The following is a 27,758-nucleotide window of genomic DNA, read 5'->3' as shown; positions in this document are numbered from 1 at the left end:
TCTTAGACTTTTGTGCTACTTGAGAATATGTTTATTTTTATTTTCAAAATTATTTTTTTCTAAAAGATATTTAGTATAGAAAGGTATGATATCTCAAAATCTTGGTGGTTAAGGTAACTTATGGTTTTTGAAGCAGATTTGAAGTAAATTTCAGTTTTCGACTCCTGATTCGGTTGAAAAAATAGCAAAATATTACGGAAAAATAATATTTTTAGATCAAATGTCAAAAAACATTTCATTTAAAATTAGTTTTTGGGACTTTAGAGCTCAAAAACTAGACGTGATGGAAAAAATCTGTAAACTGTTTTGAATTCATCACACTCAAGTTTATTAAAATCACCTTACAAAGTTATTGCTCCCTACTTTTTTTTGTTTTTTTTTTGCAGACCAGTGTTTCAATTTTTACATTAATCCTTTTAGCTTGAGGAGGACGATTATTTTTTGTTTCTTTTTGAGAAATCAGCTTAAATGGAAGTTACCAAATATTTTTCACAATAAAAAAAATGTTTACCATAAAAGCAATTAAGTGCGATTTTACTTCATTATTATTTGATGATGCTAGTAGCATTTCCATGAAAATTTGAGCTCATAAAAAAAATGAATCATATGAATCTAGAACTTCAATTAACTTAAATGTCAGATATTAGATTTCAACATAATTGAAAAACAGTTTTACAGAGAACATATAATTCCTTGTCAAAGGATATCAAAACTTTTTTTTTCACATTTTTTTACGAAAAACATTCTTTCTAATTAAAAATAAAAAAAATCTGTGAAACACAAGGCTACCGAGATTAAAAATTGAAAATTTATTTTAGAAAAAAAGTTAATTCAACACTTTTGTTTTATTTTTTGTTTAACACGAACTTCAAACAATTTCCGGATAAAGTCAAGCTCGTTGCAAGAAATAAAATTAATTTCAAATTTAGTATCATTTTCACTAAAAAATAATAAAAAAAAAACTCAGCTTATATTGCTTTTTTTGATATCTATCTCTCTCACTTTGTTGTGCGAAGTGGAGGTATGTGATGTGTGAAGAGAAACTCTAACTTACCCTCTCGGGGGCAAAATTGTTTTTTGTGACATTTTTTTGTGTGTTGCAAAAGCCTCTGATGCTCGATACAACAGCAGAGCATTTGTTATTATACATACACTTCACATAATATAGTGTTTGTTGAAGTAGTTCTCGTATTCAGCCCAAAGGAATTGATACGAAAGTTCAAGTGGCACAAAGTTTCTCGTTGACATCGTCGAGGCAAAGCAAAAGCATGGCATCCTTTCAATTTATGGCTATAACTTTTATTTTGTTGTACTGTACTTTCTCTCTCAGATGGGACTTATCATGGCTTGCTGCACGTAAACGTTAACATTAACGTTATACACACACCAAATATTTGGCATCATGTAGATATGAATGTTTATAAACGTAAAATAGGTGTCAAATTGTAGGAAACTTTTATCAGATATCAATTAACTTTTGAGAAAAAGTTTTCTATTCCTGTTTTTGTATTTTATTTATTTTTTTTTTTTTTAGAAAAGTAAAAGTATAGGAAAATTCAACAATTTTCATCCTTGACTTTGCTTATATTCAAAAGGTTTTTCTCGTTTGGAACCCTGAAGCTCTTTTGATATATTTCAAAAGCTTTCTTGGAATATAAATAACTGGGAAATGAATAAATAATTGTGAGAGTTTTTTGTTTTTGTTTTTTTTTTTTTTATGAACAAAATGAGGAAGAACAAACTTATTTGCAATGTTTATTGCATGTGAGGAAAGTAAAACTTTTACTTGTTTCTTGTTATCTAAAAGTAAAGAAGTGAAGTCATAGCAGGGAGTCACCTAATAAATGTTTATAATTTCTGAGGCCGATATTGAGAGTTTTGTTCTATGGCCTAATGTCAATTTTTTCTTTGTGTTTTGGAGATTCTGAATATTACAACCTTTACCCCAGGAAAGACTTTCTGTATACGAACTGAAACCCTCCGTGCGATAAGTTTCATTGTGATAGAGAAACTAATTGCGATTGCAATACCTAAAGCTTTTTTTCCAGAAAAATTGGAATTGTAGTGTCTTATGGACCTGTTAAATGAACCTCTTCAATAGCAGTGATGATACTTCTTACAAAATCACCTGAAGAATACCATCAACAAGAAATAATTTCCCAAGCTGTCAAAACTGTAAAAATTTTAGAATATCCGAATGTGGCCCCAACAACTTGATATCCAACAAGAGACAAATATCAACATGCATTAGCAAAGTTCCTGAAAAAAACATTTTCGGGAAGCCTTAAGAATTGGTTTAGTAAAAAATCATCCTGGATATAATCTCCCAACTAACATTTTCGCTTCAATATTTTTTACAGAAACTAGTGCTTTTGTCAAGATTTGTTGAAGTGTAGCTGGCTTTCAATATAAACATTTGTTTTTTAGGCACCTTTGTACACTGTTAAATGGCTTCTGAACTTTGAGACTAAGAGCTCAAACTTCGAATTGGAAAATATCATAATGTTCTTTTCTTTCCCCCGGATAATTCTTCGTTGGGGTTGGACTCGAAATTTTTTGCAAGCTTACAGTTCAATCCATCACAGAAGGACTCGCTCAAAATTTGATTCTTGCTGCCCAAAACAAGTAGTTCAAGTTCAAGAATAGTATTAAAAATCGTAACTTTCACCTACGATTCTAGCCTTTACTTAAAAAAAAAAAACCAGAGGAATGTGACTGCTTGTACAGTGTACAGCACAGTTTTACTGCATAGTATGAAACCTCGAAGATGCCGAAGCTCCAATTTTTCTGCAAGGAAATTTTCAGGACTTGCACTGATTGTTAACTGCATTGAATAGAATTTAATCCCAGAGAGAAATGGAAAAGTATCACGCTGTGGACAATTGAACTTAACATAAAACTTTTTTTGTCAGGTTGACAACCGAACGAAAAAATTCAGAGGTTCATTTTGTATCGAAAACAATAACAAAAATAATTTCCGCTTAAAATAAGTGGAATCCGCTTTAATTATGTTCATTTTAAGGTGAAATTCATTTCATTTTAATGTGAATTTCCATCTTAAAAAAAAAAAACGACTAAAAATAAAAATGTAAAAATTGTAGTCAGACTTAGGTTAAAGTTGCAATATACTTATTTCCAACGATGAGATAATAGATTCTCAGTTTCAGTTTTTATTAAGTAAAATGTTTCCACATAAAAATAAGATGATTTTCCGCTTGAATTAAATCGATTTCTTTTAAAATTGCACATTCAGCAAATTATGAAGATTTATCCGCTTAATTTGAGACGGAAGTTATCTCTGCAAAAATAAAAAAAAACGATGCCAAAATCCGCCTAATTTAATACGGAATCCGCTTGTTTTTATGTAATCAATTGCAAATAAAATTTAAGTTGACTCTAATAATTAAAAAAAAAAAACGTTAAAATATTATGTTCCGCGTGGCTACTACGCTATGAAATGTTTAAGAAACTTTGATTCCCCTCAAATAAAAAAAAATTATAATATGGTTTCCAAAAGATTAAAACTTTAAAAATAATTTAACCAAAATTTTTCCATGTATAATTTTTTTTCTAATCTCAAAATCTACTATTTACAGCCATATGCCAATGAAAAAACTAAATCACAACATTTCTAAAAATCCGTTTTAATACCAAAATCATTTTCCGTTTTCGACACAAGATAGATTCACCAACATCCGCCGTTTCATCTAGATATAAATTCATTTTAATTTTTTGTTTTTTGTTCAACTACAAAGATTGACAAAAAAATAAAAAAAAAAGAATTCGCATTCAATCCAAACTTTATCCTCGAACAACTGTTTTTTTATATAGAATTTAAACAAATCGGTTTGAAAAGAGAAATGAAACTTTTTATTCTTTAAGAATATAAAAACTGATGATAGCGATGGCGACCTTATACAATATCTGGGGGTAGATAGTGTTACAATTTGATTAATTGCCGGAACCGGAAACGGAAGCAATGGCAGAATCTCTGAGAGCCAGCATGAGCAACACCACAAACTTCGTCTCGGAATTTATAGAAAAACTAAAAGAACAAAAAAACATAAAATAAAATACAAATTCTAAATCGGTGGCGGGCGTAGTGGTAGTAGTAGGTAGTGATTGGCAAAATTGTAGGAGTATTTATATAAACACAGACATTATTATCAAAAGGAATATCGGAACAGCTTTAAAAAATGTTGATTAAATTTAAGTACATAGATAGTTTTTCATTAATTAAATGCTTCTGGAATAATTACTTTTTGATAAACAACTTGGTATAATTTTGATAACAGTTTATGTTGACGTTAAAATACAAATTATAATGTTTACTGTTGCACAATCGATTTGACTTTAATTCTTGCAAATTTATTTTATTTTCAAGTTGAATCAATGTGCAATAGCAATCAACATAACAAAGGCAAATAAAGTTTATCGGATACCTGAGGTACCTACCTATACCAAAAATTCTCTGAGACCCTCAGATTTTTTTTGACATTTTTTTAACGATATAAGGATTAGGGATTGAAAAAAAAACCGAACTCAAGATAACAATCAGACATAAGGATGATGGAGAATGCCAAAAAAATGGGTCCCGCAATTCTGTCCGTTTGCCTGGTTGTAACTCCAGCTACAGCCTTAACTACTAAAGTGATTTTATTGCTAATTCCCGAGAGGATATATTGATTTTTTTTAGGACCAAAACTAACGTCACAGAACAGAAAGAAAAAAGTTACTTTTTTTCCGAAAACGACTATAACGATTTTGATTTTAAAAAAAGCCAACTTTTGCAATAAAAAAGAATATTTTTTGTACCGTTATGAACGGTACCTGCCATAGAAACGTTTTTCTGGTTTCTGAATATCTCGTATACCCGATTTCAACGAAATTTTTCATTCAAAAACATTTAAGTAAAATTTTCAAAAAAAAAAAAAAAAAAATTTGGATTTTTTTAAAAATATATACATAGGTAGGTATTTTAAATCTGTTTTCGAAAAACAATTTGAAAACGGGCTGGTGAAAAAAGCTTTAATATAAGAGCTACTTTTATCATAAGAGTAAGTAAGTGCGACCCAGCCGTGAATTTTATTTTTGAGATAATCGATCTAGTTTTTAAATCCTTATAAAAAGAGACCACAACCTAACAAACAGACCGACTTGTGAGACCCACACAAAATCGGTCCCTACTCCCTCAACTGCTCTTTTGGTATCGATATGCCTTTTCCATTGAAAGACAAAATTTTGGGGCTCCTTTGAAGTTTGGGGATATAGAAAAGAAGAACAAATAAAAAAGTAAGTATGCACTCTATTTTTTTTTAGGGCCCCGATGTATCGTTTGTTGGTCGCTAAGATTATTCAAGTAACATTTTTTGGACACCTAAGATAATATATAATTTTTTTATTTTCAAAAACCAATTTATTTTTTAGGAGCCCCTGAGGTAATATATATTTTTTTAAATAAAATATAATGTGGCCGGGGCCATGGCGTGTCGGGGGCCCCAGGGCATCGATCGCCCCGCTTTCCTCAATGGTATGTACGCCCCTGGCTGGTATGCCTCAGGGTTCCGTTCTGTCTCCGTTCCTATTTCTTATATTCATACATAAATGGCCTCTTATTTTAAACTGCACCATCTCTTAAAATTTAAGGAAAGTCATAGTTTTTGTGAATTTTTGTCTAATTTACTGTACATTGTACAAGATTTATTATTGAGATACAAATAGAAATAATGCACCTTAAAAACCATTTAAATAGTTTATTATTTTAACTTGGGGTACCTACAAACAAATTTGAAATAAAACTTTTTTTCCACTCTTAAATTCCTAATAAGCAAATCCTTGCAAAAACATCTAATTAGATAAGAAGTGTTCATTCGTGAATAATTTCCTTTTGCTATAATATAGGTAATTTGTTTATCTACTTAAAAATGCCCCTCGTGGCATTACAAAAAAAAAAGATAAATTCCGTATCGCGGTAATTTGTTCATTTGTGTGGAAAAGCCAAAAGTTTAGAGGGGTAGAGGCAATCTACCCTGCTACACCCTAAAAACGTCAGGCTTTAGGATATTTAAACTGACTGCAAGCCAAACAAAAAAAAAAAAAAAACAAGCACTAACAAGCAGTGGCGTATCCAGAAAAAAATTTGGAGGGGGCTGGAAAATTTTTCAAAATTTTTTTAGAGGGGTACGAAAAATTTGTCTCTCTAATTTATTCATCTTTGATCGAGAGTGAAGCGCAGTGCTGCGGTACTGAAAGTAGTATAGTAGCAGTTAACTGCTCTTGACGTAGACAGCTTCGTACTACTGTCTCCTATTTTCAAAGTTCTTGTGTCTCAAACATTTTACACAAACAGCAAGAAGTTGAGTCAAATTTAAAAAAAAACACTTTATTTTGTTTGAACTTTGTCATGTGCTGTGTTTACAGATTTATTCCTTTCACGGTGTAGTTTTTGAGCTATACTCATCACCATTTTCGATATGTTCCGCAATTCGACCGCAAGTTATTTGAAATCACTTTTCAATTTCACGTGAAATAAAATATCATATTCTTCATTTCGATCGATTTCGAAAACTTCGAAATTGCTTCGAACTGTCAAAACTGAAGGATCATCCATTTTTATTTTGTTTCTGAAGTTAAATTATTACTACTGGATGCAATTTTATCGGCAATTTTAATGGAAAAAAAGAAGAATTCAAAAGAAAAAAAATAAGAAGACACACATAAGTTTTGATAATATTTTGTCCAAAAATTACAGTACGTATTATACTAAAGAAGAGATCTGATGTATTCCGAATTGGACTTAAATTCGAAAAAAAACTACCCCAACCCCCAACTTCAGCTAAGGCTCTTACTCAAACAAACACAAATAGCAGTTTCAGAGTTTGGAGGGGGCTCGAGCATCTAAGCTGCCTCTAAATCTATAAGATTTACGAACAAGTTTCAGTCAAGCATATTCATTACTATGAAATTAGGTAAAAAATAACATGATCTTGGACGCTTGGGGGGGGGCTTGAGCCCCCTGAGCCCCCCCTTCAATACGCCACTGCTAACAAGCTCTCCTCTGGTCGAAAAATAATTCCGAAAAATATCACTTTTGATTTTCAGGACGCGAAAAGTTTTTCTATTTATTTGTTTGAAGTTTTTTTTTTTGTTGCAAATGGTTCGTTCTTTTTGTTTTATATTTCTGCTCATGTTGATAGAACGAGTAGCATTTTCGTATACATGTATATTTTTTTTTGTTTTTTTTTGGACTAGGATAAAGTTTTCTAATTCCATTTGAGTTAAAGCGTAAATATCTCTAACCAGGCGAAACAATAAATTATATTTGGATTTTGAATACAACAACAAAAAAATAATAAAATAAAAAAAAAAAAAACAAAATATGGAAAATAGCACCGACACAACGAACTTGTCAGCGTTGTGACAATTGTCGAAAAGTTTGTGTGATGTTGTTGACACTTCCCGTCAAAGTTTTTTTGTTCCCTAGCGTGCTCTGGCTTTGGGTGGTGTATTAGGAGAATGCATCTGTGCTCAACTCGTCCTAGTCCTTCGGGACATCATGGGGAGCATTATACAAAAAAAAAACAAAAGAAATGAAAAATAATAACATATTTTATGTTCTATTTTATTATGGTGCGAACAACGACTCCCCAGGGATAACACGTTGGTTGGAAAGGATGCTTTGGAAATTGTGTGTATTATCGCCAAACCTATAGTCATTATTTTCATCATCTCGTTTATCTTGTGCAGGGATAGGATAGGAGACAGAGAACATCATATTCATAGAATAAATATACATATACCAGGCAAATTTGCTGTTGGATCATAAATTTTGTTTCGTTTTAAATTTTTTTTTTGCTTTACAGGCGTTTTTGTTTATTTATTTTTCACGAGTTTTTTTTTTTTTTTTTATTAAGTAAGGCCGTATATTTTATGACATCGATCAGGTTTTTTGGTGCAGTGTGTACTTATGTAAACAATTTTAACTAATTTACCCAGGAATTTATTGTTTTATGGGCTTTTTACAACTGATGAAAACTTCCGGGAATAAAAATAGCACTTTATTTTTTTTTACTGCAGTCAACTTTGTTGTGGTTGAATTTTATTATGTTTTTGTGATTAAACGATTGGGTAGTGAAAAATATGTTGGTGCAAAAGAAAATTAGTTTTAAAAATTACGTCGGTTATGGTTTAGCCAACCATAATTTTATTTGAGGTTATATGACATTAAATCAAGTGTTTGATGTTTTGGTTTTATGTAATTGTCATGAGGGCAAATTTTAACAGCTGACTTTATGTGGTTTTTGAAAGAGTCAAAAGGTTACATTTGTTTGCAAATTTGGTGAAGATTTCAGCAAACTGTAGAGGACCAATAATTTCGTCCTCTTGACTAAGACAACGATATTCCGAATATAAAAAAAGTTACAAGAAAAATAAGTAAAAAAAAAATGAAAAAAAGGACATTTTGTGATATTTATGTTGTGTGTTAATATGTAAAAAAAATTGTATTGTTAAATTGTGATGTTTTTAATTTTTGAAGTAAAAACTTCTTTAGTATCGTAATGATTTGAAACAAGATGAAACGAAAAAGCGACACGAAAAATCAATAGATCATAACTTTTTTTAATAAATAGATCAATGAAATTTATACAGTAGATAGGTAATTAAATAAATTATGATTGTGCAAAATTTCAATTAATTTCATATTCAAAATTCTGAGATAACGGTGAAAAGATGTTCTTTTTCTAAACACGTTATACATATCTTTTGATCTAGAGCACATAACATATTTATCTAATTTTAATACGCATCCTGATAATATTACCTTTAATTTAATATATCAAACATAACGGTACGTAATCTACAAGTTATATAATCTTTAATTAAAAAACTTGAAAAATACCTCAAAACACCTGTGAAGATTTGTTGCCGATGACCAGCCAGCAGTAGAGGAAGTACCGTAATCTCAGTTTGAAATTTCGACATGGTTGGCTTTAAAAAATTCTTATTTTTTTTTTTGTAGGCATGGTAGAAATATGATTGAAGCGTCATATAAAAGGTGAAATAATAATGATATAAAATTTATTATAGGTTGTCTTTTAAAAAATGGATTTAATGGCTTTAGAAGAGAAAAGAGATTGATAGTTTTGCTTTTTTTATGAAAACTAAACAAAAATTCTAGCTCTTTTTGTAGATGTTGTATAGACATGGTCGATATAAATATTTTGAGCTGAAACAATAAGCTTTCAGATGGTATACAATTTATTGTAGGTTGTCATATAAAAAAAGTGATGGAATAAAAAAAAGGTTATATTTTTTCGATTTTTTTTAAATGATTTTTAAGGTTTTACTTCAGCCACGTGTGAGTTGCACACATGATTTTTTTTTTAAATTTTATGTCAATTTATTTAAAAATATATATTTAAATTATGATTAAAAAATAAAAAAATATAAAAATGCAATAAAAATAAAAAAAATAATATATAATAATAAGGCGCCCCTGAAGATGCTGAGAAACTCCAGCGAAACGTGCGTCGTAACAAAAATTTATGTTTTAATTTTGTAATTACATAAACAAACCAAAGCCCAGTTAAACTACTAGAATTAAAAAAAATGACAATTTTAAAGTTTTGAGCACTTTTTATCAAAATTACGAAAAAAACGAAAATTACGAAAAGATTGTTCAACTTAAAATTCTCTACAACTCAGCTATACAACTTATTTTTGTATCGCTTAAATTAAAAAAAAATTATTAGCCGTGTTTTATTGGTACTTAGTATTTTGCTGAGTAAACATTTTATGCTGTAAACAACAACAATTGATTACTTTTATTCATTTATTAATGATCTTTGTTGTTGAAGGATCAAAAATGTATAAGTTTAGAAAAAAAAATTCTCTATAAACCAACAAATACAAAACTTTTGTTTTTCCTTAGCAATCTTTTGTTGTTGTTTCCCCTGTAAAATTTTACTGTTAAAAGAATTTTTTGTTAAAAGAATACCCCTTTTTACGAAATGAAGAGAGTTAAAAATAAAAAAATTGCAGGTCATGATTTTTCTCGAGTTACACAAAGCTATGTATTAAATACCCACTAATTATTTTAAATTCAAGATTTTGTAAAAAAATTTAAGAAAAAAGTAAATATTAAAAACACAAACAAAAAAGAGAATTTTTTAACAACAAAAAAAGTATTAATAACTTTTGTCTTTATAGCGATACAAAAAAAAGTTGTATAGCAGAGTTGTAGAGAATTTAAAGGTGAACAATCTTTTCTCGGAAGGTTTTTCATAATTTTGATAAAAAGGGCTAAAAACCTAACAATTATCTTTTTTTGTCTTTTTACTTGCGATATAGGTACTATAGTCTATAGGGCAAGTTTAGGATTCGTAAAAAAAAATCGAACTCGAGATAACAATTTGACATGACATTACGATGATAGAGAATGCCAAAAAAGTGGGTCCGGCAATTCTGTCTGTCTGTCTGTCTGTCTGTCTGTCTGTCTGTCTGTCTGTCTGTCTGTAAGAACCTCGAGCTACAGCCTAAACTACAGAAGCGATTTTCTTCAAACTTGGTAGTTAACAGTTTTGGGTGATTCCCTAGAGGATAAATTGAAGCTTTTTTTTTAGGACCAAAACTAACGGTACCTGTCATATAACGGAAACAGAAAAGTTGATTTATTTCAAAAACGGCTTTAACGATTTTGATTAAAATTTTTCTGCTTACTGTTACAGATAAGAGCCTCCTTTGATAATAAAAAAATATTTTTTGTACCGTTATTAACGGTACCTGCCATAGAACGGTTTTTTGGATTTATGAATTTCTCAAAAACGACAAAACAGATTTCCACCAAATTTTTAATACAGAAACGTTTAAACAATCATTAAAAAACACATTTTTGGATTCTTAAAAAATATTTCAAAATTTTTCTTTGAAAAATCAATTTTTTGGAAACGAGTTATTGAAAAATTTTGAAATTTTGTTTTTATGTGTAAATTAATTATTTATTCAAAATTGCATATCAACTTTGTTTTTGACAAATGTTAGAAAATTTTGATATACAGGGTGTCCCAAAAGTAATGGATCAAAGGAAATATGCTGATAGGCCAACTTTAGGGCTCTAAGAATTTGGTAACTTGTTCATCTCAAATCCTTACGGTTTTCGATTTAATGCAGTTTTTGTGAAATTTCGAAAAATCCCGACTTTGCAACAGTATTTTGCTTCCTCCGCTCATAATTGATTTTTGTTTTTTATAATTCTTTCACTAAGACATTGCCTAATAACAAGAAATAATTAGTTAATCAAAATATTTTTTATTTCAATCGCCGTTTTGCTGCAAATTAATTAAGAGTTCCATGTTTTATAAAAACTCAATTTCTTTCTTTTATTTCAGAGCAACACCCTGAAAAAAATGTGTATGGTGTGGCACTGGTTTATTATTTTGTCCTGTTATTGCAGTTTTCAAAAATGTATAAAAATTTCCAAAGTTGAAATTAGAACGAAAGATATTACAATTTTAATGCAAAAAAACAGACGTTTTCAGACCAAATAACAAACAAAAAATCGAGGCTTTTGTTCAAAAAGAAATAAACAAACAACAGTCGAGAAAATGTGTTTATTTTTCTTTGTTATTTTTCTCTGAAAAGCCCTGCTGTTTTGCTTTTAAATTGTAATATCTTCAGTTCTAACTTCAACTTTGGAAACTTTTATACATTTTTGAAAACTGCAATAACACGACAAGTTTTCAAAATAATAAACCATTGCCACACCATACAAATTTTTTTCAGGGTGTTGCTCTGAAATAAAAGAAAGAAATTGAGTTTTAACGAAGAAAAAAATAACAAAAATAATAAAAAATTATTAAAATTATATTGAAATTGAGTTTTTTTAAAACTTGAAACTGTTAAATAATTTGCAGCAAAATGGCGTATGAAATAAAAAATATTTTGATTAATTAATTATTTCTTATTATTAGGCAATGTTTTAGTGAAAGAATGGTGAAAAACAAAAATCAATCAATTAATAATAATAATAATAATAATAATAATAATAATAATAATAATAATAATAATAATAATAATAATAATAATAATAATAATAATAATAATAATAATAATAATAATAATAATAATAATAATAATAATAATAATAATAATAATAATAATAATAATAATAATATATTTTATTTTTCAAAAATTTGATACAAAAACAATATAATAATCTTAAAGATATAATAAATCTTAAAAAATTCAAAATTTTAAATCTTTATATTGATTTTATATAATAAAAAAGAGGTAATATATAATTAACAAAATAATATGACATTAACAATATTGTTGTCTGTCAGATTGGCAAATGCTATAAAAATATTTTTTTTTTTTTATATTACAATGTTTATTTCATTTTGTTTTTATTTATGTTTATATTTAATATGAAATTTTATTTACATACATAGGTAGGTACATACTATATATATATATTTCAATATTTATTGTTTATTAGAAGTACTCATAAATAATTAAGTTTCTATATTTCAAAACCTCTAAGAGATACAAATAAAAGGTTGTGTAGTTTTGGCCATTCATTTTAATGTAAAACTCTTCTTTCGTTAAACTTTCTTTCCAAAAATCAATTATGAGCGGAAGAAGCAAAATACTGTTGCAAAGTCGGGATTTATCGAAATTTCACAAAAACTGTATTAAATCGAAAATCGTAAGGATTTGGGATGAACAAGTTACCAAATTCTGAGAGCAATAAGGTTGGCTTATCAGCATATTTCGTTTGATCCATTACTTTTGGGACACCCTGTATAAACAATTATTTTTAAAAAAAACGGCTCTAAAGATTATCGAAATTTTTTTCTAAAAATTCCTTTTTATACTAGACATAAAATGGCATATTTTGTTTTTTTTTTTTTTAAAGATCATTTAAAACGGCATTTAATTATTTATAAAAACAGATTTTATTTTTTTTGCACCACTAACGAAATTCCGTGAAAATATCAAATTTTAAATTTTCCCTTATTTTGTTCAATGAAAAACTTTAACATTAGAGTAACTTTTACCATAAGAGCAAGTACGTGCGACCCCAGTCGTGCAATTTAGTTTTACTTGTTTTGAACTTGTAACTTCTTTAATTTTCAGAATATCGACAAAAGAAGTGTTCTTAACATTAAAGACGCGAAATTTAATTGTCTACGTTTTTTTGTATACACAACTTTTATGTAGTATGAATTGAAATCGAGATATTTAAAAAAAGCTGAATTTCACGAATGCGAAAAAAAAATCAGGGTAATGATATTCATCCAATGGTCTATCGAATGATCAAACAAATTTGGGACTGGTACAAACTGCTGGGTCAAATTATAAATGCACTGGACTAGTTTGAGTCATAATTATGAAGACATATTCTGTGTCAATAAATTTGAGGCAGTTATAAATCTTATTTGGTCTGAAGATATATGTATAGCCAGTATATTTTTTTTTACAATTTCGACGCAAACTAAAAGTTTCTTGCTTTTCTTATTTCAATGACAACTGGACCTGAACAACTTGATTTGAGAAGCTGCCAACAGATTTAATATTTTAAACAAATACAGAAGTAGGATGTTCAGTAAAAAAATTGTTAAATCGTCGACTTGCAGAGTTGTCGAAAAATGTTTCTTGTAGAGTGAAAAAAAAATTGTTGTCGAATGTCAAATAATATACCTACAAGTAGTGTAAAAATCTTCTCCTTAAAATTTGTACATTAAAAGTTTCATGCGAAAAGTCAATAGTTTCAACGTTCCATATTTTTGATATTATGTTAGTTGCAATACTGATAGCATGTATCGGAAAATGTGTTTACAACGCAAAAATCTATATTTTCGATATTTGAACATAAATACATTTTTGCGCGGTCTCGATTTGCTTATTATATGAAATTTAAAGGAAAGGTATTTACAATTTTCACTTGCAGTTGGGCGTTTTTATGTATATTGTATACATATTACTTGGGCTAATACACAAAATTTGTTATAAAGATAACAGTTTTTAGTTTTTAATCGAAAAAACGACCCTTCAAATAATATCGTGTAGCATTAGCACAGCAGAGAGATTTTCCCGGACAACCTCAAGAAGTAAGAAGATGAGCAGTCTCGTAGCATTTGTGTATTTGAAAACTGATTGGTTTTGAAACAAAAGTTCTTTATACTTTAAGGGATTTGTTTGCTCTTGGTTAAATATGTATCTGTTTACGTGTTTTTCAATTTTCTTAGTTAAATGCGAGCCGAAAGTTTTGTTCAAGCTGTAATATTTTTCCTGATTGACGACCAAGTTCGAACATTCTTTCGGGAAGGTATCGAAATCATCATCAAAGTTTGAATTTGAGATTTTAATGCAAAATGATTTTTTAATGCAAAATGATTTCTTTATTTGATAAGAATCATTTCAAGCTTTTTCAAGGTGAAGGAACCAAAAAAATTTAATAATTGGCACCAAAGGGCGTACGCATAATTTTGATCAGGGGCAAACTCATTCGAAAAGGAATTTACATGAATTTTTATATATATATTTTTTTTTTGTTAACCAGATTAACAATTTTGATCATGAGTATTAATATCACATCTTCCTAATCTCTCTCCGAAACCATTTTTCGATATACACTCAGCATAAATCATTCAAATAGATATGTATCTAGGAATGATTTTGAGATTATTCAATTATACCGTTCAAACGATCTTCGATCATTGCTGATCTTAGCCATGTTTTGACTCTGCTCAACTCTCCTGTCAGCCGAGCTGGTAGCGCATGGCAAAGAAAGGGCAAGTTTAAATCGAATTACTCGAATTTTTGGAAATCTTCGGAAGATAATTTTATTGATATTAGGTATTTACAGCAGTAATAATCTTTTTCAAAATATTGATAACTCTTTGAGTAAGTATTTATTTCTCTGCCTGTTTTTAGTTCGAATCTTGCTATTGGTTGTAACAGCATTTACACTTCACTTTAGTTGTGTCGTTTGGAAATATCAAAGAAATATGAAACGATAAGTGAATTGTGTAGTTTTTAAATCTTAAAAGCTGATGGTTAAAGTTCAAACTACAATACCTAGTTGTATCATACAACTTACAAAACTCAACCCACCCTAATCAAATATTTTTCTACGTTTTTCAATCATTCATACCTCCATTGCTATATCATTTAATCGAATATCAAATATACAGGGTGTCCCAAAAGTAATGGATCAAACGAAATATGCTGATAGGCTAACTTAAGGGCTCTCAGAATTTGGTAACTTGTTCATCCCAAATCTTTACGGTTTTCGATTTAATGCAGTTTTTGTGAAATTTCGAAAAATCCCGACTTTGCATCAGTATTTTGCTTCCTCCGCTCATAATTGATTTTTGTTTTTTACAATTCTTCCACTAAAACATTGCCTAATAATAGGAAATAATTAATTAATCAAAATATTTTTTATTTCATACGCCATTTTGCTGCAAATTAATTAACAGTGTCATGTTTTATAAAAACTCAATTTCTTACTTTTATTTCAGAGCAGCATCCCGAAAAAAATTTGTATGGTGTGATACTGGTTTATTATGTTAAAAACTTGCCGTGTTATTGCAGTTTTCAAAAATGTATAAAAATTTCCAAAGTTGAAATTAGAACGAAAGATATTACAATTTAAATGCAACAAAACAGGGCTTTTCAGAGAAAAATAACAAACAAAAATCGAGACTTTTATTCAAAAAGAAATAAACAAACAACAGTCGAGAAAATGTGTTTATTTTTGTTTGTTATTTTTCTCTGAAAAGCCCTGTTTTGTTGCATTTAAATTGTAATATCTTTCGTTCTAATTTCAACTTTGGAAATTTTTATACATTTTTGAAAACTGCAATAACACGGCAAGTTTCTAACATAATAAACCAGTATCACACTACACAAATTTTTTTCGGGATGCTGCTCTGAAATAAAAGTAAGAAATTGAGTTTTTATAAAACATGAAACTGTTAATTAATTTGCAGCAAAATGGCGTATGAAATAAAAAATATTTTGATTAATTAATTATTTCCTATTATTAGGCAATGTTTTAGTGGAAGAATTGTAAAACACAAAAATCAATTATGAGCGGAGAAAGCAAAATACTGATGCAAAGTCGGGATTTTTCGAAATTTCACAAAAACTGCATTAAATCGAAAACCGTAAAGATTTGGGATGAACAAGTTACCAAATTCTGAGAGCCCTTAAGTTGGCCTATCAGCATATTTCGTTTGATCCATTACTTTTGGGACACCCTGTATATACAAATTTTATTTCCTATACCTAAAATCGATTTGAATGCAACACAATCTCATGTTATTGACCCACCTACATTTTTCCAAAAAAAAAAAAAAAAACAAAAACTCTACCACACAACTATACACAATTGGCCTAAATATTTTAACATACAATTCTTTTCTGTGTTACATTTGAAAAAATGCCAAAAAATCAATGCTTTTTATTTTGACATTTATGCGTGTTACCGAAAAAATAACACTGCTATCCTATAAACCACCTAAAAAAAAAAGCAAACATCCTCTCCACTGAGGTCGTAGTCCTGCATCCATATCTACCATATACCTACCCACATAATAGAAAACCAACAAAATAAAAAAAAATTCTAAACATATATAGAAAGAAAGAAAAAAAAACCTTTATAATCCGTTATGACCATGAATTTAAAATGAACGACAAATCCGATTTGATTCTTTGCCAAAAGGGAAGAAAATCCAACAAAAAAAAAAAAACCTTGCTTTACTCTCATATACATATAAACTAAACATACATATATTTATTATGCATACAAATATTTTGTATATATTTGTATACTTTGATGAAGAAAATCCCATTTGCTCAGAGACCTGAAAAAAAAAAATATCTTGATGCAAAAATAAAACCCCCAAACCCGAAGAAAGTAAGGCGAAACCCCAAAAACCCATCATCGTTTTTGACTTTCTTCTTCGTCGTCGTTCCCGGTCGCATGCAATATAAAAATGCTAATTCTTTAAATGTGAATATAAAATATAAAAACAAAGTAACAATATTGCGACCATGAAGGACGAACCAGATCCTTAAACAAAAAAAAAAAATGAAAAGGATAAAAGACAAAAAATAAAAAGGACTAAAAATTAAAATCAATAAATTACAACTTACCCATCGCTATCAGGATAGCAATAAAAAACTGGATAAAATTCATGGTAAATCCTTTCAATTTCACTCTCGGGGTAATCCTAAGGCAATCCAGGACGACGATGACTATGATTTTTACACACTCACAGATTTTCCACCAAAAATAATATTCTTCTCCCTTGAAACTTCATTGAATGCGTTGTGTTCCGAACTCGAAGGACCAAAAACTGTCACATGAGACCATACAAATGTGATGGCAAACAAAACGGTACGGGACTCTTTAACTTAACTCGACTATGGCACAATCACAAGTCCCTTTTCTCGCGTTACACACACAGTACACGCAATGTGTAATAAAGTGAAATCCCTCGGAAGGCTTAAAGGCTTATTTTAATTTTGCATTTCACTCAAGACGGTGGCGCGTAGGGAACAATTTTTTTTTTTTGGCATGCGACACAGCAGTCACTTAGGAGGCTTTTCCGGTTCCGGTTGTTATTTTTTCTGATTTTTGTTCTCTTTTCGGTTTCTATTTTTTTTTTTTTTTTCACTTAACTTAGTTTGTGCGCTTCAGCTCCCTTTAATACGGTATCATTTCTTCCTTCTGCAAGGATCAAAAATTTCTTCCAATTGAATTAATCTAAACCACGAGTTAATTTAACGAGAAATTGCATCTTAAGCTTGTCAATCTCTATTACATTCTCCCCCCCCTCACAAAAAAAGCTAACTTACATATTCTAATAGCCTACGGCTGGACAAACAAGGATATCTCAGAGACACCAATTTAATGATAAGTTATTCACATTTCACACCCAGGATACACCACCACCGCAAGGATCCACATTATAACACGGCAAAACCGTTTGACAAATCATTGTCATCATAATCGCTTCGCACTCATTCACCAAGGAAAGAGAGAGAGATCATCATCATTAATTTATCCTGAAGCAGAACAATTATTTTAAGGATGGATACACCTGCTTATCTTTCACTTTTTTTTTTCCTCTCCCCCACTTACACACAAAAAATTCTTAAAATCATAAAAGAATATCACAAAATCACAGCAAAATTCACCTCACCATCATCACCATTATAATGCTTCTATAGAAGCTTACGTCAAAAAATTTGAGAAGAATTCGAGAATCAACCCGAAAAAAAAGGACGAAAAGGGCGAAACCGATATCAGCCGGTTTTGATTTCCAAAACCATCTGTCTAGAGATGATAAAACTGACTGAAATCACGACAGTACCATTTTGATTTCCAAAGCACTCCCTTCATAAATATAAGGATGCAGAACATCACTTAAAGCAAAGGCAGCAGCAGTATAGAAAGTAGCGGCGGCAGGAAGAAAAAAAAAAAAGTTGAAAAAAAAAAAATATATCAGAAAATATATATGATAGAAGGACGAAAAAGGATTTGAACGTTTTTTCGGGAAAGAAATGCGGCTCGGATAGAGGTGGTAGTTGTGCTTTTTCCTTTTGACCAAAAAAATACTGTCTAAGAGTCCTTGAAGCTGCTGATTAGGATACCATAACGTTTTTAGTCTGATATTGGAGAATCTTCATTTATTCTCTCTCGCTCTTTCAGACTCTCTCAATAATTTACTTTGAGAGAGAGTGACAAGTTCCTTCAGCATCAAAGCTATTTTGGATGATATTTGATATTTGAATGCGCAGCGCAGGTTTTCCGAAGATTCAGCTGATGGATTGAAATAGTGTCCTTACACAAAACGGATGAATTTTGTGTGTAAACAGAGAGAATCAGTTCTTTTTCTTTTTTTTTGCAACATTTTTATACATTTTCGATGAGTTCAAGTCTTAGAGAATCTCAATTCTCACATGAAAAAAAAAAAAAAAAAAAAAAAAACGAAGGAGAATGTAATGTGACTTGGGTAAGGACGACAACGACGACGATGTAGATGATGATGATGATGAAAATTGAGTGTACAACAACTGCATAGAGAATGTCAAATGTCAGCGGACAACACCCAAATGTATTATCGATAGTGAATTAAATTTTCATTAATAGAATCTAATTTTGATATACGGAACGTGTCTGGATATTCATGATGTGTGTTTTGTATACTTCCTTTTATATGATAGAACATTTTGAGTTTTACTTACTTAACAATGTTTACTTCAAGAGAAATACATATAAGATAGAAGTATGTAACTACTACAAAATTTGATTAGCTTCAAGAGGAAGACATTTTTCGTATTAATAGCAAATTAAATTTATTTACACACTAATTTTCGGGTAGAATTTTCTGAGGAATTTTTTGACAGTTTGATGAATTGAACGTGCTGTAGAAGTTACAAGAATTATTTTTGTTAAATTTTTAGAAATTTAGAGTCAGGAAGACAAAATCTTATAGTATTTTCCAGATAGCAGTTAATACTATTAAATAAGGTGTCGAAACAAATTAAGAAGTTAAATTCGAGGTAGTTATCGCTTATTGGACAGATGGCAGCAAGTTGCGATTTTTTCAAAAAAATATATGATGATTTTTGATGACCCAAAATTTTGGAAACAAATCACGACACGCAATTTTTACTTGCGATATAGGTACTATATATATCAAGTTATGCATTCGTACAAAAAAAAAAAGTTGAGATAACATTTTTCCATGACATTACGATGATAGAGAATGCCAAAAAAGTGGGTCCCGGAAGTCCGTCTGTCCGTCTGTCTGTCTGTCTGTATAAGGAACAAGAGCCTAAACGGATGGACCGATTGACTCCAAACTTGCTATGTAGTAGTTTTTGGAGACTCTCCAGAGGGGTTTTTGGAATTAATTTTTTCGGACCAAAAATAACGGTACCTGTCATACAAAAATTTCGGAAAAGTTTAATTTCACGAAAACGGCTCCAACGATTTTGTTAAAAAAATTCAAATGTTAGTTTTTAAACAATGTCTATCTTTTGAAGAAAAAATTTTTTTTTGAAAATCGTTATTAACGGTACCTGCCATAGGACCGCTTTTTTCAAAACGGATTTTCTACAAAACTACTTATTGTATTTCAACGAAATTTTTTATACAAAAGCATTTATATAATTTAAATATAAGCCAAAAATAAATTTTTGGATTTTTAAAAAAATTTTGAAAATTTTTTTTTGAAAAATCAAATTTTCGAAAACGGAACATTAAATTTTTTTGAAATTTTGTTTTTAGATGTTGATTAGTTATTTCTACAAAATGGCATACCAGTTTTATTTTTAAACTTTTTTTTCAAAAAATTATTTATAAAAAATTAGTTTTTTAAAAAACGGCTCTAACGATTTTGAAATTTTTTTTTCTAAAAATGCACCTTAATATATCAAATAAAACTGCATACTTGTTTTGTGGGGCGATTTAATTTCAGATATTGTTTTATTTTTTTGAAAAATGAATTTTATTTTATTTTTTTTTTTTTTTTGTTTTTATGTACCTACATTTCCCAAGTTTCTATATAAAAAGTCTTAAAAATTTAAGCAACTTCAACTCTAAGAGCAAGTTCGTGCGACCCAGTCGTGCATTTTATTTAAAATATTTTAATGAACCGATAAATAAAAACGTTTAGTAAAATAAAAAAAAAGTCATTTCAAGATCTTGTCGAGATCGCTGTATTGAAATTTGATTCATCGCAATTGTAGGAACGTAAATTTACTAGCTTGATCAAACGTCTTCTTCTCCCCTAACTCTTGCATAGATGCAGTTAAAAATAAAATGCACGACTGGGGTCGCACGAACTTGCTCTTAGAGTTAAAGTTGCTTAAATTTTTAAGACTTTTTATAAAAAAATAAAATAAAAAAAAATAAAATTCGTTTTTTAAAAAAAATAAAATAAAATCTGAAATTAAATTGCCCTCCAAAACAAGTATGCAGTTTTGATTGATATATTAACATGCATTTTTAGAAAAAAAATTTTCAAAATCGTTAGAGCCGTTTTTTAAAAAACAAATTTTTTATAAATCATTTTTTGGAAAAAAAGTTTAAAAATAAAATTGGTATGCCATTTTGTAGAAATCACTAATCAACATCTAAAAACAAAATTTCAAAAAAATTAAGTGTCCCGTTTTCGAAAATTTGATTTTTCAAAAAAAAATTTTCAAAATTTTTTTAAAAATCCAAAAATTATTTTTTTTCAAAATTTTATTTTTGGCTTACATTTAAATTATATAAATGCTTCTTCACAAAAAGTTTCGTTGAAATCGAATAATTAGTTTTGGAGATAATCGGATTTGAAAAAAACGGTTCTATGGCAGGTACCGTTAATAATGATTTTCAAAAAAAATTTTTTTCATTAGAAGATAGACCTTAACTTTAAACTAACACTTGAATTTTTTAAACAAAATCGTTAGAGCCGTTTTCGAGATATTTCAATTTTACTAAAATCGGTATATGACAAGTACCGTTATTTTTGGTCCAAAAAAATTAATTCCAAAAACCCCTCTGGAGAGTCGCCAAATAACGCTGCATACCAGGTTTGACATCAATCGGTCCATCCGTTTAGGCTGTAGCTCCTTATACAGACAGACAGACAGACAGACAGACAGACAGACAGACTGACAGACTGACAGACTGACAGACTGACAGACTGACAGACTGACAGACTGACAGACTGACAGACTGACAGACTGACAGACTGACAGACTGACAGACTGACAGACTGACAGACTGACAGACAGACAGACAGACGGACTTCCGGGACCCACTTTTTTGGCATTGTCTACCATCGTAATGTCATGGAAAAATGTTATCTCAACTTTTTTTTTTGTACGAATGCATAACTTGATATATAGTACCTATATCGCAAGTAAAAAATCATGTGTGCAATTCACACGTGGTAGTAGTGAAACCTTAAAAAATCATTTTTCTTGAAAAAAATAGAAAAAATCTACCTATTTTTATTCTATCACCTTCAATTCCATGTTTTTTCATATGACAACCTATATAAATTTTATATCATCTGAAAGCTTATTGTCTTAGCTCAAAATATGTATATCGATCAGACCTATGAAACATCTACAAAAAGAGCTAGAATTTTTTAAACTCGATGAAATTTCATCAAAAAAAGCAAAAAAAAAAGTTTATTTTTATGTTCTCATGCTATTAAATCAATTTTTTTGTTTGACAACCTATAAAAATTTTTATACCATGTGAAAGCTTATTGTATAATGATGTATAAATCTTATTTCAAAGATGTCTACAAGAGAAGTTAGAATTTTTTAAAGTTAACCATGTCGAATTTCCAGACTGAGATAACAGTACTTCCTACACTGGTAGCTGGTCATCGCCAACAGATCTCCACAGGTGTTTTGAGGTATTTTTAAATTTTTTTTCAATTTAAGATTGTGTAACTTGTACGTAACGTTATGTGTTATATATCAAATAAAAGGTTATGTTATCAGCATGCGTATCAAAAGTTAAATCAAATTTGTATGTGCACTAAATCAAAAGATATAACGTGTGTTGGAAAAGAACATCTTTTTCTCGTTATCTCCGAATTTTGAACATGAAATTAATTGAAATTTTGTACAATTATAATTTATTTAACTAACTATCTACAGTACAAATTTCATTCATCTATCTATTAAAACAAAAAAGTTATAACAAGTTGAAGTCGTGTCGCGTTTTCGTTTCATCTTGTTTCAAATCACTACGATACTAAAGAAGTTTTCACTTAAAAAAAAACCAATAATAAAAAACGATCACGTATACGCCACAGTGCATGTTTGCAACGTGTAAATTAAAAATTAAAAAAAAAAAAACAGTTGAAAAAACTTTCAAAACTCCTGAGTTTTTGATCGGGAAAAGATGACTTCAAGTAAAATCTTTTTGAAAAAATTCAATCAACGTCAAAATAAGTTTTGTTTTTAAAAATGTTGGTGTTAGATTCTCAAAAATTTGGGTTACAAGTGAGGCAACGCCAAAATTTTATTTAAATTTAAATACTTTAATTAAAATTTGATTAAAAATTTGGTGAAATTAAATTATTTTTAAAAAATCAAGGACGTATTCCAAAATTTAAAATTTCAGTTTATTATAATGATATTTCTTTCTTTTTTTATTATTTTTTATTAATATTTTAAGTATTTTCTTTCTCACTTCTTTAAAATGAAACAAAACATTTCTGAAAGTGATTACTCATACTCATCATAAATACAATAATGGAGATATATTTCTTTTATTTATTTTTTTTTTTTTTTTACAAACTATGTGAAGTGAAATCTTATTGCTTAAGTTTGAAATCTTATTCAAAATAGTGCGAATTCATGTTTTTTTTTAAATATTTTATCAGAAAAACGTTACCAAATGCATTTTTCTAAACCAAAATAGTTTTATATAGGTACTATTTCAGTTAGCGTTAACCCTAAATCCAGGCACAAACAAACTTTTTTCTTTTTTAAAATGGCTTCCATTTTCGTTTGTGTTTTTAATACAGTTTGACTAAAATTTGACTTTCTTGTACTAAAAAAACTAAAGGCGAGTATGTAATTTTAATTCTTAACCAGATAAAGTTATAATTTTAAATTTTCTAATATTTTAATACTTTTGATAACATTTTAAAGTTTTGTATTTGAAGCTAATACATTCAATTTTTTTTTATTTGAAAAATTATTAAAAAACTGTGTAATAAAATCGCAATATTAAAAACTTATAAAACTTTGAAAAAGGTCTAATTCCAAAGATTATATTTAAAACTACGACAGAATTTTTAACCATTTATGAAGTGTCAAATCCCATGGTAGAAAAAAATGGAAAATTTTGACTTCTTAAAATAATGTTATAAAACTTTAACGTTTTAATATTTTAACCCAAGAAAATAGCCGTCAGAATCAAGAATTGTTCTTATAGTTGCTTTAGTTAGTTAGGCTGACTAAAACTGTGACTGTCTGGAAGAAAAAAAAGTACAGCTTTTTGGTGCTGAGTGACATAATTTCTATTCAGAAAAGCATACGTTTGTACTCGTTGGAGTTGAGATTATCTGATAATTTTTGAAAATTAGAACAACAAAATTTTACATATTAAATGTATTCAACACGTACTGAAAGTTTTTTTATTTTTCGCTGAGATGTCGAAAATTTCATTTTTTTTACACTTAGGCCTGGTACGCAGCTTGCAGCTTTTGCATCAGGAAAACAAATACAATAAAAACATACTTCCATTGAAAGTTTTCCTAAAAATAAAAATGCTTTGAGTCAATCGTAATCATTTGCTAAGTCATTTGTGTTTCAAATCGTATGAAAACATAAAAAAATATATATTTTAATTTTTTTTCTGATTCATTTTCCAGATCGCTATTATCGGCCCTTAAATACATTTTATTATAAATTTGATGAAACATTAACTCTTCGATCTCCGTAATAGTCTTAGAGCAGACAGAAAATTTTGGGAGTGGAGTTATAACCAAAATGTGAGTATGCAGTTTTATAGCCTTATGCGTTCTTATAACGAATTCAAAAGTCTGGCAGCTTTAAATAGCGGCTTTGTGTTTTTTTTTCAGGGGGTTGAAAAATGTGAGCTTTCCAATTCATTTAAGTAGGCTAAATTCACACTATTTCATATTCTTTAATAGAGCAACTGATGCTCTGTCATTTTTCCTAAGTCTGAAGACATCAATCTTGACGATGCGATTAAAAGAACTCAAGATATAAGTTTTTGAAGCGGCATTGTTTAGGAGACTTTTCTGTTTAATTTTTTGTTTGTTATTTTGGACTCAAAACTCTCCAAGAAGAGAGTTGATATGGTTAGTAGTTAAAAAAGCTTATTTCTTGATTTCTATTTGTCGTATCACCGAGATTGAGGGAAATGACAGAGCATCATTCCTTATATATTCAGAATGTCAATTTTTGCTTCCTTAGCCTTCTCACATTAATTGATTAATTTGCTGTGGGCTCTCGGTCTATAAAAATTGTACGTGACGTTTCTTTTGGTTTTGTATTAATCTCTTAATTAAGTAAATAATTAGTTCAATTTTGTTTCCTTTCTTCAAAAATGAATGATGTCTACGAATTCAATTCAATCCGCTATATTACAGGCAGCATGAAAACAAAAAGACTAATGCCGATTTTAAGGCTTAAGGCAAGACTTAAGTCGACTAGGATTTTTCTACTGGTTTCAATATTTGGTCAGAGATTGACTGTTAAACTATTTGTTTTTCAATTTAACTAATAGGGTCACTGTGGCGTATGTGTAACATTTTTTTTTTTTATAAAAGTGTTTTCTCTTAGTAAAAATATGACGTGTGATGTATTATTGCTGACTTATTTTTTTAATAATAAAAATGGTTTTGTTTTGAAATTGTGAAGAACAATAGTTGCTTTTATTCAATTTTTTTATTGTAAACTAGCATTTCCCTAAATTTTTAAGGCACCTGCAACAATTTCAAGTTTTTGACTTTCTCGCACTGAATTTCTTTTTTTATTACCTAAAGTTCTTTAGTAACATTATAGTGTTTTAAGCTTGCAACTCTTTTGATTTGAGTAAGGATACAACAAAAGATTAATTACAAAAAATAATTGAAAAATTATAGTATATATAAAATTGTAAAAAATCCGTTGTTTATATTTATTGATTCCAAAGTGCTCTCAAAAATATTTCCCATCTAATATTTTCATTTACGAAACAGTGCGATATATTTCAGATTAAACTGTGTCCAGTATGCACCGAATTTGTCTTAAAACCCAGATTTCTTTCAGAAAGGTCATCCCATTTTAGATTCTCCTAATATTCCTTCCAAGCAAAAATTTGCTCTTCAGTCAGTTCTTTCTTCCCTTGACGCCTCTGAAAGAATATTTTTCGCACTCACTTGGCTACTTGAATAGTGTTTCAGTGAACACCATCCTCCCCCTTGGCCATGTACAGAAATGTTTGATTAGATGAATGATTAATGCTCCCCAATCCCAATCCCAAAGTTTCACCTTTTGGATAATTGACCCTGGTTAAAATAAACAAGATTCTCACAAAAGAAAATCAAATAATAAGCATTTTTATTCATATCACATTCACAATACCAAAATAATAATAAAAAAAAATAGAATATTTACACTAAATAACTACACGTCATCCACAAACAATAAGAAAGTCAAATAAATATACAAAAGCAAACACCATTCTCGTACCTTATACAACCAACGCATTTATCGGAAAATATCCTGATGCCCGCAGGTAAACACAATTCCTATTACCTTTCAGTTTTATTTCAAATCAAAAAAATAAATAAAATAAATATTATTTGTTTATCTTCGTTTTTTTTTTTTGCTACTCCTATACCAACACACACTGACACTCATACACACGCAAAAAAAAAACTCGTCCTGCTGGCTCAAATCAATGGCGAAGCCAAATAAGGAGGTAAATTGCTAAATCAGCAAACAAAAATGAAAATAACAAAGCGATTATCCGGCTATTCAGTGAGTCTATTAAAACGAGAAAACAAAAAGAGAAGAATAAAAAAAAAGGACGAACACAAACGAATTGAGTCCTTTTTCGTTCTCAAGAAAACCAAACAAAAAAAAAATAACAAAAAAATAAAAACCAAAGACATTCCTTTGCCAAAAATACTCTATCATTTCATCTTTTGGTGTCATCAACAGCCCATCGTCTTGTTTTGTTCTGGTAATCGGCCAAGTTTTGCAATGGAAGCAGCCCCAACTCCAAACATTAGCCCCAAAAACCAAAAAAAAAAAAACAAGGCTAACCCAAGCACGCTTCCCTCCGCATTATCATATTATTTGAAATTATTTTTGCAAATTCACAATTTAACTGCGAATCATGAAGCAACCAAATTGAATATTAGAAACGTATATTTTGATGGTTCAAAGGGGACGAACTGTCGCCCGATGGACATTTGAGAGATCCTATTTTTGTGATGGGATGTGATTGGGTTTGGGGACATGGGGTCCCGCAGCAGCAGCTTTGAAGAAGAGCAAATTTATAATTCCTCGCACTTGTAAGGAAGAAATAATAAATTTTTTGTGTAATCTGGGTTTATGACGCCACCAATTGGGGGTAGTTTGGTATTTTGATTTGTAATTTTAGTTCGTTTAAATATGTTTTCTGAGAGTAAACTGTTAGATTACTGATAACAAAGTATCAAAGTTAGTTATTGTGGAGTTGGGAAAGGAAATAGTATTGTTCTTGTGGATAAGATTTTGGAATATCATGACCTTGATTTGTCTTTTTGTGGCACAATTTTATATTTTCAAAAATATCAGTATACCTACTGTTTTCTGGGATTTATGAGCCCCTGGTCACTTTTTATTCAAACAGTGCATTTTTGAACGTTTTGTAGTACTTTGAGACTTTCTTGGTGATAAATATTCAATTTAAGAGTTTTTTAGATGAGACCCACAATTTTATATTTTCAAAAATATCAGTATACCTACTGTTTTCTGGGATTTATGAGCCACTGGTCACTTTTTATTCAAACAGTGCATTTTTGAACGTTTTGTGGTACTTTGAGACTTTCTTGGTGATAAATATTCAATTTAAGAGTTTTTTAGATGAGACCCACAATTATATATTTTCAAAAATATCAGTATACCTACTGTTTTCTGGAATTTATGAGCCCCTGGTCACTTTTTATTCAAACAGTGCATTTTTGAACGTTTTGTGCTACTTTGAGACTTTCTTG

General features: G+C 29.4%; 1 protein-coding gene across 1 annotated transcript in view; it reads right to left on the bottom strand.

The window, feature by feature from the left end:
- The window catches only part of LOC129915283 (uncharacterized), an 83,736-nt gene extending 66,339 nt beyond the window's left edge, over positions 1-17,397 (bottom strand). Inside the window, exon 1 of the mRNA XM_055994769.1 lies at positions 17,167-17,397. Coding sequence (XP_055850744.1) covers positions 17,167-17,209 — 43 coding nt within the window. The 5' untranslated portion in view covers positions 17,210-17,397. The remainder of the gene's footprint in view (positions 1-17,166) is intronic.
- Between the last annotated feature and the right edge of the window lie 10,361 nt (positions 17,398-27,758).

Source organism: Episyrphus balteatus, chromosome 3 (genome assembly GCF_945859705.1).
Source record: "Episyrphus balteatus chromosome 3, idEpiBalt1.1, whole genome shotgun sequence".
Classification (NCBI taxonomy): domain Eukaryota; kingdom Metazoa; phylum Arthropoda; class Insecta; order Diptera; family Syrphidae; genus Episyrphus; species Episyrphus balteatus.
Note: the sequence above shows the minus strand (reverse complement) of the source record. Positions and strands in the feature narration are given on the sequence as shown.